Source organism: Balaenoptera physalus, assembly GCF_965194825.1.
Source record: "Balaenoptera physalus genome assembly, chromosome: 13".
Classification (NCBI taxonomy): domain Eukaryota; kingdom Metazoa; phylum Chordata; class Mammalia; order Artiodactyla; family Balaenopteridae; genus Balaenoptera; species Balaenoptera physalus.
The window spans coordinates 61,977,100-61,993,105 of NC_138892.1; the positions used below are offsets into that span (position 1 = coordinate 61,977,100).

At 55.9% G+C, this 16,006-nt stretch overlaps 1 protein-coding gene across 3 annotated transcripts; it reads left to right on the forward strand.

Annotated features, from left to right (window-relative positions):
- The first annotated feature begins 801 nt into the window (after window positions 1-801).
- Window positions 802-15,793, forward strand: SPRYD3 (SPRY domain containing 3). Of its 3 annotated transcripts, XM_082422357.1 has the most exons (12): window positions 885-922; window positions 2,419-2,565; window positions 3,576-3,651; window positions 4,113-4,237; window positions 4,542-4,677; window positions 5,553-5,738; window positions 12,468-12,617; window positions 13,054-13,111; window positions 13,731-13,850; window positions 13,936-14,108; window positions 14,425-14,613; window positions 14,966-15,793. In XM_082422357.1, exons 1-11 carry the CDS (start codon window positions 900-902, stop codon window positions 14,557-14,559), a joined length of 1,329 nt encoding a protein of 442 aa, XP_082278483.1. In that variant the 5' UTR covers window positions 885-899; the 3' UTR covers window positions 14,560-14,613; window positions 14,966-15,793. The 3 variants fall into 3 exon arrangements, with proteins under 3 accessions (XP_082278485.1, XP_082278484.1, XP_082278483.1); XM_082422359.1 differs by lacking the exon at window positions 13,936-14,108 and having other exon boundaries at window positions 802-922; XM_082422358.1 differs by lacking the exon at window positions 13,936-14,108 and having other exon boundaries at window positions 802-922; window positions 14,425-15,793.
- The last annotated feature ends 213 nt before the right edge of the window (window positions 15,794-16,006 follow it).

A 16,006-nucleotide genomic window follows, 5' to 3' on the forward strand; every position in this document is an offset into this window, starting at 1 on the left:
AAAAGTAAGACTGTAATAAGTGCTATAAATGAGGTGCAAACGACATGGTATAAGAATACAGAGGAGGGAAAACCTTCCTATCTGGAATAGAGAAATTCGGTGATGGGAGGAAACGGGGAAATCCTCCCCAGAATGGCAATAATCACCCTTTAGTAGGTGCTCAATAAATGTCAGCATCTTTCTTCCCTTCACGTTATGGCCCCAGCCTAACTTTCCTTATGTCACACCAACCCCCCTGTTCCTGAACAGCGTGCCGTTTCATGCCACTGCTTTTTGCAGCTGAAGTTCTCTCCTCCGGGAAGGGAATGCCCTGCCTAGAATGAAGGAAAGGTAACATGAAATGGAGCTCGGGAGAATACAAAGCATATGGTAACAGGCGCACGAGCTGTGGAGGCCAGCCTCAGGCTCTGCATCTACAAAAAGGATTTAATAAGACTCATTTCATAAGGTTGTTGAGCGGATTAAAAGGACATTCCTACAAAGCTCGTAGCCTCACGTCCGACACGGAACGAGCGCTGAGGGAATAGTCTCAGTATTTGTGGGTGCGCAGCGACCTTCCCCGCCCACCCCGCCCGGAGGGAGCCGCCCCTTGACCGGCCAGGCAGCGCCCAGGGCGCCCAGTGCGGCGTCCGCGCTGCCACGTCGCCACCTCCCACCCTCTCGACACCCGCATTTAGCAGCCCCTTACCCGGCACTAGGTACCGGGTTCACCGGGCCGCGCCCGACCCGGCCTGCGTCCTCCGATTGGCTTCTGCAGGTGCCTGTCGTCCTCAGCCGCTGCAGGTTGGCCGGGGTGGGTGGAAAGGGGCGGGCCTCGGGGAGCGTAGGAAGGGCGGGGACCCGGATGTGTGTGGTGGCGGTGGCCGAAGAGCTAGTGAGCGGAGCTCAGAGGCCTATGGATGAGGAGGACGCGGCGGCCCCGGTAGGCGGGGATCGGGGGCGGGGTCCCGGAGGCCTCGGGTCGGTCTCCACGGAGCCTGAGGCGGGAGGCTGGGGTCCTGGGAAGAGGCTTCGGAGTCAGGGGCGGGGTCTTGCGCTCTGGTCACTGGTCTTCCTCCCTGGGGACCCTCCTTGGCCCAGTGCAGGGCCTGGGGAGACTGGGCGTAGTCACACTGATGGGCCAGGGCCCCTTTCCCCCGGGTCTTGTTTGAGTGGTCGGGCTGTGCCCGAGGTGGAGGCGGGGCCCGGTGCGGCCGCGTCTCGGCGGCGCCAAGGCTGTGGGGTTCTAGGCAAGCAGATGCCCCTAGGTCTGGGCGCCAACATCGACCTGGGGTCGAGCCCCCTGGCCGAGTGCCAAGGAGGCCAATCCTAGGGCTGCCCCACAGCTGCCTACCCTTTTGGTCACACGGTGGCTTGTAGCTACTGCAGAAGCGTGTAATATGCGCATTGGGATTGAATTCAGCCTAGCCGAGGCTTCCTAAGCCCCTGCTGTGTGCAAGGCACAGTCAGGCCTGGATGGAACCCTTGTCCAAGGGTTTGGGGGATGGGAAGAGAAAGTACCTCCCCTTTTTGTCGCTTTGGGAAAGATTCGTCCATTCATTCATTCATTCATTCATTCATTCATATGTTAGCACTGTTAGTGGTTTAAATACCTGGGTCATCCTACTCCACTCCATCTTCACTGCTACCATCTTTGGGGATGCCATTTCTCATCGGAACAGCTGCAACAGCCTCCTAATTAATTGTTTGCCACTTCTGTTCTTGCTCCTTATAGGATCAGTTTAGTCTCCAACCAACTGCCTGAATGATCTTTACGATCTGATAAACCTTAAAATCATATAATTTGTCTTGCTTAAAACCCTCCAGAGCTTTCCCATCACACTTGAAATAAAATTCACACTCCTTAACATGGTCTGTAGGGCGTTGATCTGGCCCCTACCTTTTTTCCATCCTCTTCTGGTACATTCTCCCTCCCTCACATTCCCTACACACTAGCCACCTGGCCTTTCTATTTTCCTACCATGCCAGCTGCCTTGCACCTCAGGACCTGTGTCCTGGCTGTCCCTTCTGCCTGGGATGCTCTTTCTTGGGCTTGTTACATGCCTGTCACCTTTTCATCTCATAGAGTTCACCCCATTATTCTTTATCACAGCACTCTGCTTTTTCCTCCACTGTCTAACGTTGTCATCTCTGTTTATTGCCTGTCATGCCTCCCCCAATAGAATGGAAGCGCTATGAGAGCAGACATCCCATCCATCTTGTTCACAGCTGTATCCCTAGCACCTAGGACAGTAGGAGCACATAGTGGGAGCTCAGTAAATGTTTGCTGAATGAAAGGATGAGGGTGGGGACTGTTGAGGTCAATCTGGGCAACTGGCTTCAAGTCCAGTGTCCTCTCCGCATTCTGGGTGGAACAGGCTGAGGTACTTTGCTCAGCGCCTTGCTTCCTCCTCCTCAATCCCCTTCTCCCCCTGGCAGGTTTGTTCTCATGAACAAGATGGATGACCTCAACCTGCACTACCGGTTTCTGAATTGGCGCCGGAGGATCCGGGAGATTCGAGAGGTCCGGGCTTTCCGATATCAGGAGAGGTTCAAGCACATTCTTGTAGATGGAGACACTTTGAGGTGAGTTTCGGGGAGTGCTTCCACATTGTCCTTTCTGTGCCAGATCTTAGAGATGAAAAGGGGCTTTTGCAAAGGCAGAGGACTGTCTGCACTGCACATGGAGGGGTATGTTATAAACCCTGGAGGCCTTTCCGAATGGAGCAGTATATGCTTCTTCACCCCGCACCCCCCCCTCCGCCTGTGTCTCTGGGTCCCTCTGTCCTGGTCCGCATTGGAAGCAGTCATGTCAGAGATGGAGGCTGCTGGGGTCTCAGGAATTGCCCAACTGCCTTGTTGAAAGGACTCCATTGAGTCTGTGCGATGCCTGGGTCTCCTGCCTGCATCTCTGGAGTTGGGATCGGTGAAGAATGGCCATTCAAAGGCAGTGGATTTCCTGTTTTGGGAAGGACAGTCCTGTAGTGCATCCTGCTTACTGCCTTCCAACCCTTTGGTTTGTGTGTTTGTGTTTGTTATCACTCTATTTTCTGGCTTGAACCTTTCCCCTGACTCCATCCGAGTCTAATTCTCTCACAAAGTTGTCAGTGGAAGGGGGGAAGGAAGTAGTGCTATCTAGCCTGGAGACAAGAAAGCTGAGGAGTGGGGACTGAATAACTGTCTTCCAATCTGCGAAGGGCTTTGGTCCCGAGGATCGAGACCAGCCGCTCTCCAGCTCCACTGAGGACAGAGCCAGAGGAAAAGGGCCAAAGCTGCAGCATGAGGGACTGAGGTTAGACAGGGTTGTGAGACCCCTAATAGGCAACTGAGGGAGGCTCCACATTCTCTTCCCCACCGGCAGTGAAGAAGCCAGGCTTGCATTGGTTTGGTGTGGGCTGGGCCCTGGCTGGAGGCAGCGGGTAGGGTGGGTGACCTCAAGTATCTTGTTATGGTGTTTGTGCAGATGTCCTGAAGTATGGCCTGATGGATTCTCTTCTGTGCTGGCCCTCACAGGGTGGGAGTTGGGGATGCTGAGGCCCTCCCCCCAACCCCTGGGCTAGGCTGCTAATGGAACTCCCCCTTCATTCCTCCTTCAGTTACCATGGAAACTCTGGTGAAGTTGGCTGCTACGTGGCTTCTCGACCCCTGACGAAGGACAGCAATTATTTTGAGGTGATCAAGGCAGGGGGTGGGCAGAGCAGGGGGTGAGATGGTTAAGCTCCAAGGCGTTCTTTTACTGGATTCTTGACTGGTCCTTTAAATTTTCCATCAGGATTATCCTGTTGGCTGGGAAAAGGGCCCAGGATAGCATGGTGCCTAATCTGAGAGGCACCCTAAAGTCCTTTCACCCTGTCCCTTCTGCTCTCCTGCCCTTCACCTAGGTAGACTGTGACCCATGTCCTTTCCCACCCCCTAACCCAAGCCCAGCATCTACTCCATCTCCCATCTTTTTCCATAGCTTGGAAATTATTTTCTAAGTAATTGTGGTAAAGTGGGCCCCCACTTTCCCCAGTTCTCCCTCTGAGTGCCCTGACTTTTTCTCTGATTCCCCTGTCTTTTGCTCTTTGAGCCTCAGCCCGCTTTGATGTCTAACTCCCCTCCCTGCTGACTGTGCCCTGCTCTCCTCCCTCCAGGTGTCTATTGTGGACAGCGGGGTCCGGGGTACCATTGCTGTGGGACTGGTCCCTCAGTACTACAGCTTGGATCACCAGCCTGGCTGGTTGCCTGACTCTGTAGCCTACCATGCTGATGATGGCAAGTGAGTTGCCTTTTGTGGAACCCGACCCCTTTCCTACGGATTTGGGAATCTTGGATATAATGGACTACCTCAGGGTGGCTTTGGCTATTCCTTCACTGGTCTTGGGGTATTTTCATAGACCTTTCTGATAGGGACAGGAAGGTGGCCTGTTGGCTACCCTTGGAGGTTTGCAGACTTAAAGGGGATGGTGGAACTCCCCCGAGAACGTAGGTAGATGCCGTTGCAGAGTGATCGGGAGCAGGAGCACTGGGGAGAGGTTGGGAAGCCAGGTTCGGGTCCTGTGTCTGTGCTGCTCTGTCCACAGGCTGTACAATGGCCGGGCCAAGGGCCGCCAGTTTGGGTCAAAGTGCAACTCCGGGGACCGCATTGGTTGTGGCATTGAGCCAGTGTCCTTTGATGTGCAGACTGCCCAGATCTTCTTCACCAAAAATGGGAAGCGGGTAAGTGGGACATCCTGAGTGGGATTTAAACGGCTTGAAGCTGTCCAGGGATTTGTGTGAGTAATAAGAGTCTGCTGGCTGGGGCTTGCCCAGGGCCCCACGGGCTTATTTCCTATCTTCTTCAGTTCAGCCTCAGATTCTCCTGGGGTCTCCTGCATGTAGGAGAAGATGCTCCCCACACCCAGGGGAAGCTGGGACATTCCCCAGGTTATGGACGCAGAGGGGCAGGTTTGTGCAGTGGAGGAGGGGCAGAAACTGTGGGGGACAGAATTGGTGATGTGGGGGAAGGTTTTGAGCAGAAAAAAAGATGGGGAGATTATGACCTGGCTGCATAAGCTGGAGGTCCTCTTGGGATTTTTGACTTGAATGCTTTTGGGGATATGTCCTTTCTGTGTTTCGTGTTCCTTGTTTCACTTCTCCTTTCCTTCCCTCTTCAGAGAGAGACTAGTGATGGTGAAGGGATGGGATAAGAGCAAATAGGAGAGACCCCGGCTCTCTTTCTTCTCCTCCCCAGCCCCATCTCCCACCCTGGGAAATTGCCTTCTCAGGCCTCCGCCGGCCCGCCTAGTGGTCTTCCTCCCTTAAGCATCTATGCTCAGCACTTTCCTGCTCCAGTCCACACTCATGCGTACCTGAAGTGTATGAGGGGTTGTCGAGAGACTTGTGTTTGCCTTCTAGCTCCGCGGGTACCTTGCTCAGCTAGTAGTACTCAGCAGCTTTTTCTGCTTCTTTGTACCTCTGTTTTGCTATCTGTCAGCGTGTGTGATGATGACTGGCTGCATCATCTCAAAAGTCCCCGTGTGAGAATTAGATGAGCTGTGGGACAGTGAGCCAGGCGGCAGCTCCCTCCCTTCCTCCCCCTTCCTCCGCTGCAGGTGGGCTCCACCATCATGCCCATGTCCCCTGATGGGCTGTTCCCAGCAGTGGGCATGCACTCCCTGGGTGAGGAGGTGCGGCTGCACCTGAACGCTGAGCTGGGCCGCGAGGACGACAGTGTCATGATGGTGGACAGTTACGAGGACGAATGGGGCCGGCTGCACGATGTCAGAGTCTGCGGAACTGTAAGTAAGGGGCAGGTAGGGCTGGGCGGAATCCCGGGGTCCACAGAAGCATGTCAGGATTGCTTAGAATAGGGAGTGAAGACAGGGTCTTTTTTAAAATTAATTAATTTATTTATTTATTTATTTTTGCCTGTATTGGGTCTTCGTTGCTGCGTGCGGGCTTTCTCTAGTTGCAGCGAGTGGGGGCTACTCTTCATTGCAGTGCGCAGGCTTCTCATTGCGGTGGCTTCTCTTGTTGCGGAGCACGGGCTCTAGGTGCGAGGGCTTCAGTAGTTGCAGTGCACAGGCTCAGTAGTTGTGGCTCGTGGGCTCTAGAGCGTAGGCTCAGCAGTTGCAGCGCACGGGCTTAGTTGCTCCGCAGCATGTGGGATCTTCCTGGACCAGGGCTCGAACCCGTGTCCCCTGCATTGGCAGGCGGATTCTCAACCACTGCGCCACCAGGGAAGTCCCAAGACAGGGTCTTTTGTAGGGTTTTGGAAAGTGGGAATTTTGTCAGGAGAGCCTGGTGTCCTGACATGATTCTTGAGTCCAGATCTGTGTTCTCCTTAGCGTTGGTCCTCTTTCCTGCCTTCTCTTTGTTTGAGAGCTCAGCCTAGTTGCTTAACCCTGGGAACAAGCAGTAGCCAGTAGCTCTCCTTTGCCTTCTTTGGTTCCTTCAGGCCCCCCCTGCCCTCCCCAACAATGCACGCTGCTGCCTGCACGCCTGCCTTTGAGAGGCTGGGCTGACTTGGAGGCCGGATGCCTGGAACACCCTTTTGGCTTGATCCCAGCCCAGCTAGCCCAGCTTTCCATTCTCTGCATTGTGGAGCAGGTGTGGTCACAAATCCCACTCATGCTGGGGAAGGTTCTTTGAGATCTTTTTCGAGTAAGCATCAATGATAGTCTCTTTTGCCTTCCTACATTTTATAGAGGATGAGAATAGCGGCAGATAATGATTCAGTGAGAGTCCTTGATCCTCCAAAGCTGGCCTTTTTATACTTCTCATCATACCTGCTTTAGTCCCCTGCCTAGATTTTAAACTTTCTTGGGAAGTGTATGGACCTTGAGAGAGGGAAATTCTTCATATCTACCCTCCGTGCCTCATGCTGGGTTGGGAGTGAATGGATGCTGAGTTAGGGGTCTGGCCCTGACCTCTAGTGGGCCGCTCGGGCCTTCCACTTCAAATTGTCCCTCTGCTGCCCTCCCGCTCCTTCCTGGCTCAACCTTTTCCTCCGCCCTCTGGCATTCTCACCCCAACCCAGGCTGTTTTCAACTCAGCCTTTGATAGCAAAACAGAAGCAGCGGGGGTGGGGGGGGGTGGGAGTGGATTATGAGTAAGGCTCTCCACTCTGGAGTTCAAGGTGAGTCAAACACAAGGAAAATGGCAGAAAGTGTGGCCTCCTGCAGCTTCGGGCACTCTGCACCCCCTTCTGGCACTAGGGTCCAGGAGGCCTCGGATGCCCACTCCCTGACCTTCATCCCTCCTTTCTTTTCCCCTTCCACCATCATTTTGACAACATCTACAGAGTTGAACTTGGGACTGAGCCAGGGCGATGTTCCAGCTCTCATCCTTGACCTCTCCTCAAGAGTTTTTTTCCTGGCACCCTTCCCCTGCCTGGACCTGTCCCCACTCTGCTCCCTGCTCCTCCCAGGCAGTCTTTTCTAATTGATGCGGAATCCTGTAGACATTTATAAATAGCCTTCCTTCCTCCCTGCCCTTCCCCCAGTGCCCTCAGGCCACACATTTAAGAATTTTTTTCTTTCTTGGACATAAGCTGTTGAGTGTAGCTCTTCTGTCAAACCGGCACCCCAGCTGGGGCAGCTGGCAGGGTAGGCACACTGCTCCCTGCGCACTTGCTCCTCTGGGGCAGACGTGGGCATGAGCCTCTTGAGGGACGCAGGCTTCTCTTCTCGTCTTGCCAGCTACCTCATCTTTCACATGAGGGTGACTTACCCAGTTTCTGCCAGCCCCTCGGCCCCCCATCCACTCTTGCCTCCTGGCCTCCTTGCCTCATCCTCTTTGTCCCTTCTGACCATCCACTGTATTTCCAGTCCAGCAGTCAGAGTGGTGTCAGCCTGGAGGAGCCTGGGAGAGGTCATTAGGCTGTGCCTGTGCCTCCTGTTTCTAAAGATGTCCAGCACAGCTGCTTCTCCTCTCTGCCCTTCCTGTTTTACGTCCCCCTCTGTGGGGAGACCTTCCCTGAGACCTCAGACCTCTGCTCTTGTTGCAGCCTGTTTCTCCTGCCCCAGGTGATGTTCCCAGGAGGATACCCCATAGAACCATAAAGGTCTGGAGGAGGCTTTGATGCCATCCTGCCCAGGTTTCTCAGTGCAGAGACTGTGAGCATCTTAGGTGAGACAGTTCCTTGATGTGCAGGACATTTAGCATCCCTGGTTCCCAGACACAGGATGCTGGTAGCTCCGCCCCGCCCCCCCGCCCCAGTTGTCGTGACTGCCCGCACATTTCCATATATCCTCTTGTACTGCTGAGAAAACAGTCCCAGAGAAAAGTGAAGAGACTTGATCAAATGTCAAACAGCGAATTAGTAGCAGAACTAAGCCCAGATATTCATTCCTTGACCCCTACCCCCGCTTTTTCCACTGTCTGATATATGCTGCTGCCTTCTGCCCAGGCCCACTCTTCTGTAGCCAATCTCTCCTGCTCGCTTCTCACAGGATGAATCCAGAGTTCCTGGGCTTAAATTCCCACGTCCCTGGGGATTTCTCCTGTCTAGTGTCTTTAGCCAGGGGCCTCCTCGGTGAGTTTACTTGGCTACCTTGGAATTCTTTTACTCCTAGCCCTTTCTCCCAGTTTTGTAGTCTCAATTATCCTCTCTTCTCCCTTCTCACTGGTTCTTCCTATTACAGAAGAGTGAATTCGACTCCTGACCCTTTTTTTTCCTCCAACAATTCATTATGAAAAGTTTCAAACATACAGGAAAGTTGAAAAAATAGCACAGTGAACACCCACTGTATCCCCACTACCTAGATTCAAGAGTTGTTAATATTTAGTTGTGTTTGTTTGATCTGAGGATCTATATATAGACAGACTGGCTCTTTCCAGAGGGAAGTCTTTCCCTGCTTCCTGTGGCCTCACTTTCCCCTCCTAAAGAGCGCCCCCTTCCCAGAGCTCCGGGATGCTGAAGAATTGCTGTTGCATTTGCTCAGGCATGGGGTGCTGCCCCTCATTCCTGTCCCCAGGCCTTGCACAGTGAGGTAATGTGTCAAGGGCGGGGGGCAGTAGGTAGGGCTGGGGGATTAGACTCATTCTGTCTTTGTTTCTCATTTCTGTTCATAGCTCCTCTAACAACTCCTTAGTGACGGGGCAACAGCTTTGGTACACAAAGTGGGGTGAATGAGGCCCCACCCTCTCAGGGGTCCTCCCTGGGCCCAACCCAGGAGGAGACCGTGTTGGGGCCTGAGCTGGCCGGTGGGGAGCTTGTTCTTGGTTCGTGTTTCAATTGCTTTTAGGCCCTCCGGGCACTGAGTCCTCCCTTGCTCCTGTCAAGAGGGATTAGGGTCTCTGCTGGCAAGAGGAGGAGGGCGGGCCGCAGCAGGAGAGGAGGCTGAGAAGGGCTACTGGTAGGAGGGAGGGGGCGGGGTGCAGGAGGCTCTCTGCACTCTGGTCTGCAGCCTCCGCTCTGTGGAGTTGACCTGTTTGGCCTCTCAAGGCTTCCGTTGTGTGTGCAGGGAGGTGGGGTGGGGAGGGGGTCTTGAGAGCCTTAAGGAAAGAGTTCCCCACCCCCACCAAAGATGTAAAGGAGCATGCCTGTTGATTGGGGGTATTGTTTGAGGAGAAACACTGGGAGGAAGACAGTTGGTCCCTTGGGATGGAGTCATCTGAGGAGTGTCCTGGGAGCCCAAGGGACCATTCTAGCTGGGGGTAAGGGCTGAGGTGAAAGATCCTTTCCTTCTTTGTGATTGGCAGTTCCAGTCTGTTGTAGCTTTGGGGGGCGACTGTTAATGTTTAGGGAGCATTGGAACTTTCGGATATTCCAGTATCACCCCCATGTCCTGAGTCAGGGAAAGGCTAACGTGTGCATTTATCACCTACCAGGGGTCAGGCTCCAGACTAAGCCCTTGACACTCATTTCACTTCGTCGTACCCATTTTTGGAGATGCAGGTAGTGGTACCCCTATTTTACTGCTGAAGTATCTGAGGCTTAAAGAAGTGAGAGTCACTTGCTTGAGTTTAGTGACTAGTAAGTAATAGGAGCTAGGATTTGAACCCAGGTCTGTTTGATTCTCTTTCAAACTAAGAGGTATCTTGGGAATTCCCTGGTGGTCCAGTGGTTAGGACTCCGCGCTTCCACTGCAGGGGGCATGGGTTCGATCCCTGGTCGGGGAACTCAGATCCCGCAAGCCGCGTGGCGTGGCCAAAAAAAAAAAAAAAAAAAAAAGTAGAAACTAAGAGGCACCTGAGGCACAGATTGAGGGACCAGCATCAAGATTCTAGCAACTCAGACTGTAGGTGCTAAACCTCTCATCTCCTCTAGGTTTCTACCAGCCCAGGTCTAAGGAGGGGAGGAGTGCACTCAAGTAAGGATCTATCAGGGAGGCCAGACTTTCCCCCACCCGCTCCTCTGAGTGCTCTGAGAAGGCTCCCAGGGCTTGGGAGGACTTTGCCCAGGGGCAGGAGAGTGGATCCAGAGGAACAGATGAATCCAGGGGCTTACACCCTAAGGGGCGGGTGGTTCCTCTCTTGAAGAGGTGGCTTGTGCATGGCCCTAGTCTTCTAGGCATTTAGCAGTCTGTCTGAGCTGCTCTGCTTTCTGAGCTGCTCTGCGGGCTGGGGAGTGGGTTTTAGAGCCCCATGTTAGTGTGTTTCATCCTCCTGGCCTTTTAGCTTAAGGAACCATCCCCCCCTATCCATAGACAAACCGGCAGCCTGCCTTCCTCTGGGCTGAGGCAGAGGGAATGGTTGGGCGGGTTTTTCCCAAGGATCAGGATCTGGATCTGCTGTCTCTTGGCTCTGGAAGTGGAGAACACTGTGTTTCCTATGCCGAGGCCAGTTGGATGGAGTGGGTCAAGGGCAGCTGTGGGATCCCCCACCCAGTTCTGCAATGCAGGGTGGAGAGGTTGGGCTGGGGGCTGCTCGGATTGGGTGGAGTCTATGTTAGTTAATGTGCATCATACCACACCCCTCCGGGCCCTGTGGGGAGAGATGCAGAGGAGGAACCCAGGCCACGCTGAGAACATACAGAGGACCAGAAATCGAATTTAAACAGTGTGGGCCTTCATAATACCCAGTAAATCAGAAGACCACCTGCAGGGGACCCCTTTCTGATGGAAGAAAGCAGTGTGAGATAATGGAGACTTGGGCTAGGAGTATGAATATCACAGAGCCAGCGTACACCGAAACATGTGTGGTCCTGGCTGCGGAAGGAGAGAAGAAAGTTTAGGCGGCCTCCCGTACACCTCTGGCTTTTCTCCTGGTGCCCCCTGTCCCCCGCCTCCAGTTCTCTGGGGAGGAGGGGAGAATGGACTTGAGGTGACAAGGCTTCGGGGATCCAGGGCTGAGAGGGGGGCCGAGTCCCTCTCTTGCCTCCCTGAAGGGGTTGGTGAGGATACAGCGCCTGCCTCTGCTGAAGACACACGGAGGCTTCGGCACGGGTGCAGGCGAGCGTGATGCCTTTCCTGTTCGGGCAGGAGTTCTTTGTGGGGTGAGAGGCCAGCGTCTGCCAGGGATAAGTGGAGGAGATCCTCAGGGAGTGAGTTTTCTTCAGGGCCTGAGGGGTGGGAGGGTAGAAGAAAGTCTTGAGGGGCAGTTTGGTTAATTAAAAAGGGATTAAGGAATCCCAGGTGATGCTGAGGGTGGGGGAAAGAGGGATGGGGTTGAGTCACAGCCCTACTATCACCATGACAACTGATAAATAAATCCTCCCAGATTGGGGGTTGCCGCCCCATCATGCCCAGGCAGGATCACTGTGGGGCCGAAGAGCCCCAAGAGCCCGTCAGTCATCTCCCCTCCACACCCCTGCTCCAGCTGGAAAGAGCCATGAGGGGCTGGGAGCAGGAACGCCTGCCTTTCTAGCTTCTCTCTGCCTGCTCCCCTCCCTCGCATTAAATGAAGGAGAAGAGCTGGGTGTCCTCGGTTCCCTGGCTCCCCTCGGCACCTCCCTGACCCCGCTACAAACAGCTCTGTTCAAAGCCAAGTAAAACAAAGACCTTGAGAAATTATATCTGTCCCATCCCAGGCAGAACTGGCTTCTGAGCTCGTCTCCCCTCCCCCGGACGTCTGGAGTTGGCCCCTAACCTCTGCATCCTCCCCATCCCCCTGAGGCACCCTGAGAAAGCCATCAGGCTTCCTCTCAGCCTAGCCTTTGCTTCTCCTCTTCTCTGTGTTCAGAGCCCCTGGGTGGCCCTTTCCTGGCAGGGTGATTGAGGGAAGTAATGGCAGAGTCTACAGACCCCTGTGTGGTCCTGGCGCTCGGCCATCCGGATCGCCGTGCTGCTCTCCCGGCTCCCCACAGCAAGGAGAGGGTTTTTGGCTCGGTAGGCAGGTGGGCGCAGCCTTTAGCAGGGGCTCAGCCCACTTGCTCGTGCTGCCACCTCCACGCCCCTGCCCCCATCCCTGTTCTCCCATGCCTGCCTGGAACCCTGAGGCCCACTTTGTGCCTCCAGGATCCCTTCCCTTTCGGCCAGGGCTTTTTGTGAGACCCAGGAAAACTGGTCCCCAGATGGCCCTGGAACCAGGTTTCCAGGGGTGGGGTGCTAGCCTGCCCCCCACCCCTGGTTCTTCCCCCACAGCTACTGGAGTACTTGGGCAAGGGCAAGAGCATCGTGGACGTGGGGCTGGCCCAGGCCCGGCACCCGCTGAGCACCCGTAGCCACTACTTCGAAGTGGAGATCGTGGACCCTGGAGAGAAATGCTACATCGCCTTGGGGCTGGCCCGAAAGGTGGGCGCCAGTGCTGGCTTTTGGCCTGTGGAGCTGCTCAGCTCTGGGGCTGTTGGGCCGGAGCTGGGAGCTCTTGGGGAGATCAAGGGGCTGGGCTGCAGAGGGAGGTCTAACCCGAGACAGAACAGGCCGTATGTGTCTGCCGTGTAAGGGTACAGACCCCAAGTCACCTCGGAGCTGAGAGAGGGTCGTCAGCGCACCACACGCACCAAGGCCTGGATGTGGGGTGGGGGGCAGCCTGCAGCCCTGGCTGGGAAAGCCAAGCACCTTCCCACCTTCCCCTGCAACCTCCAGTGCCTGAAGGGGTGAGGCTGCCAGGGTGGGAGCAACCATCTGGGTCGTAGCTTGTTTCAGAAGATCGAGGGTTCGTAAGCCACTCTCCCATCCTCTTTTCTGTGCGTGGTACCACAGCTTTCCTTTTTTTGTCTTGGTGTAGGATTATCCCAAGAACAGGCACCCTGGCTGGAGCAGAGGGTCTGTGGCTTATCATGCAGGTGCGTGAGGGGCTGCCCTGGGGAAGCTGGGGGGGTGGGGTATAGGGGCACAGGGATATCCATTTCCCTGACCCCGCACTAGGGGCCTCGCCTTCAGCATCTGGCCGGAGAGACTTTCCCCTGCCGCTCTCTGCTCTCCCCATCCCAAGCTGCTAGCGCTTTCTCTTCATCTGTGTTTTTCCTCCCAGCCCAAAAAGCCAGGGGAGCAGAACAGGGGTGGGAGATCTGGGACCAAACTGGACATTCCAGGCCTCTGAGTTGGCTCCCTCTGCACCCTTCCTGCAGATTCTGCATTTTCTTTTTTTTGATCGGCTTGATTTCCTTTAGGGCTTCCTTTAGAAAGGAGGAGCTGTGAGTTCCTGTGAGTTCCTGGTCCCGCCTCTCCCTCCCCTCCGAGGGCCCCCGCTCTCTGACCAGCTCCCGAGGGAGCTTCCCCCTTAGCCCCTTGAGGGGACAGATGTGTGTCTCTCTTTAATCTGGTGCCCTCATTCTCTCTCCTCCCTTCCTCAGGGCCAGAGAGGGAGGGAGGGACACTTGAACTTTAAGCAGGGGCCGCTCTAGGGGCTGTAGGGTGTCGGCCCCTCCCTCAGGTGTGTGTCCTCTGCCCTCCCTCCGACAGATGACGGGAAGATCTTCCATGGCAGTGGTGTGGGGGACCCTTTTGGGCCACGCTGTTACAAAGGGGACATCATGGGCTGTGGAATCATGTTCCCCCGGGACTACATCTTGGACAGTGAGGGTGAGTGGGGTGACCGTGGCCAACCAGGCTGGTCGGGCAGAGGCTGGGGGCAGTACCACAGGAGCTCAGGTTTCCTGGCCCCCAGGTGACAGTGATGACAGCTGTGACACAGTGATCCTGTCCCCGACCGCCCGAGCTGTCCGGAATGTCCGGAACGTCATGTACCTGCACCAGGAAGGGGAAGAGGAAGAGGAGGAAGAGGAAGAGGAAGATGATGGGGAAGAGATAGAACAGGAGCATGAGGGCAAGAAGGTGGTGGTGAGTGGGGTGGGTCTGGGGTTGGACTAGGGGTCTTGGGCCTCGGTGAGGTCTGGTGTTAGTGCCGAAAGCGGAGCCCAGGGAGGGGAGAGGGGAAGCCCTGGCTGCTGTGGGCGTGGGGCTGCTGAGTGGGGAGACTGGCTGGGAGGCTGGTTTCCGGCCTCAGGACGCCCTCTCGTGGTCACCTCCTGCATCGCCCTCTGTCTCTCCAACGGTGGTGCGAATTGGGAGTGATGGGGCTCAGGCCTACGTAGCTCCAGCATCCTCAGAGGAGAGGCTAGAGCCTGCCTATCCCACTTTTCTCTTTCACCCCCAGGTTTTCTTCACTCGGAATGGCAAGATCATTGGGAAGAAGGATGCTGTCGTACCTTCTGGGGGCTTCTTCCCCACAATTGGGATGCTGAGCTGTGGGGAGAAAGTCAAAGTGGATCTGCACCCCTTGAGTGGCTAGGCCTTCTCCCCTGGACCTGCTCCTTCTCCCTCTCCTCGCCCTTTGCAGAGCCAGGTACCCCGTTCCTGACGCCCCGAGGATTTGCTTACCCAGCAGGCCCCAGGGGGTGTGTTGTCCCTCTGCCCTACCAGATCAGGCCCCTGCCAAGCTCCTCTGTGCCCATGTTTCTGACCTGGTGCTGCCCCTGTTGTTAGTCCCTGGGCGAGAGTTCCTGGCTGGACAGGAACCAGCCCAAAGGATGGTGTTGCTTCACGGGTGGGTCCCACTGGCTTTGGCCGTGGGCTCCCGCATGCCCCTCCCACTCTGGCCCGTGTGAGGGGAGAGGAGTGAGCGCCCGTCTCAGCTGCTGTTGGGCGTGAGGCTCGGCAAGGGTGGAGCAGGACACCCCCTCCTCTGTTTACCACAGGGTTCCTCTTCTCATCTTCTTTCCTGTTCCCTGTCCTCGTCGTCGTGTGAAGCAGTTGCCGCTGTCATCCCCCCCTGGCTGGGCTGGGGGGGGCTCTCTTGGGCCCTCTGTCTCCTTCCACTGACTGGTGTCCCGAGAAGACTACTTGAGGGTCTCCGTTCTTTCCCCTGTGAGCCAGCTTCCTCCCTCACTGCCTGCTCAGGCACCACAGTCCCCCCGAGAATCCGAGTCTCTGGCTTCCCCCAGCTGTACACACGTAGATGGTGTCCATGACGTGTTTGATGGGGTGAGAGGGGGGCTGTCAAATCGGGGGACTGGGGCCTTTGCTCCTGTCTCCCCCTTGCCCTCCTTGGCTCACCTGTGGCACCTGTCTCTCGTTCCTGGGGCGGCAGGCGGAGACTGGAGCCTGTCTCTCCCACGTGGTCAGGGCAGGACCCCAGAGCCCTAGTGAGAGCCCGAGGGCACGGGCCCACGCTCCCCTACCCTGCCTTGCCCCCGCCCCTGCTTGCTGCCTGTGCCAGTTGCCTGTTTTGCTTCAGTGTTTGATTCTAGCACTTAACGTGTCCTCCCGCACCAAGCCCTCCTGTCTCCTAGCCCCTTGACCCCTGTCCCCTCCTCAGTGACTTCTGGGAGAGAGAGGGAGCAGGAGCAGGTGGCCCTGGTTTGGGCAGAGTGGGCAGGGCTTTGGGAAGAGGGGCGAGGTGTTGTGCTGCTGGGGCCTCCCCTTTGGCCCTCCCTTCAGGCCCTGCACTATGATGTATGAAATGTATGTACAGACCAGAGATGTTTATACAGCCAATAAAGATGGAGTTTCCATATTTATCAGTACGGCCGGGACAAGGGAATCCTTTCCAGTACAGGGGACCAGGGACAGGGCTGGAGGAGGGGGCGGCCGAGGGCACTTGCTCACCAGGCACGTGTGGACCAGTATGGGGCCAGGGAGGGGGATCGTGTGTGTCCCATGGGCCTGGCTTGGGCCTGGGATGCCCCAAGAAGCACAGGTGTGCCCCTGGGAGACCTGAGGCTTTGACCTTCCTGGAA

Bases quoted from the DNA above. Each gene is read 5' to 3' on its own strand.
- SPRYD3 (XM_082422358.1), top strand. From the start codon at position 900: ATGAGGAGGACGCGGCGGCCCCG. The intron at 923-2,418 runs GTAGGCGGGGAT...TCCCCCTGGCAG, and splicing joins AGGAGGACGCGGCGGCCCCG to GTTTGTTCTCATGAACAAGA. The intron at 12,618-13,053 runs GTGGGCGCCAGT...GTCTTGGTGTAG, and splicing joins CCTTGGGGCTGGCCCGAAAG to GATTATCCCAAGAACAGGCA.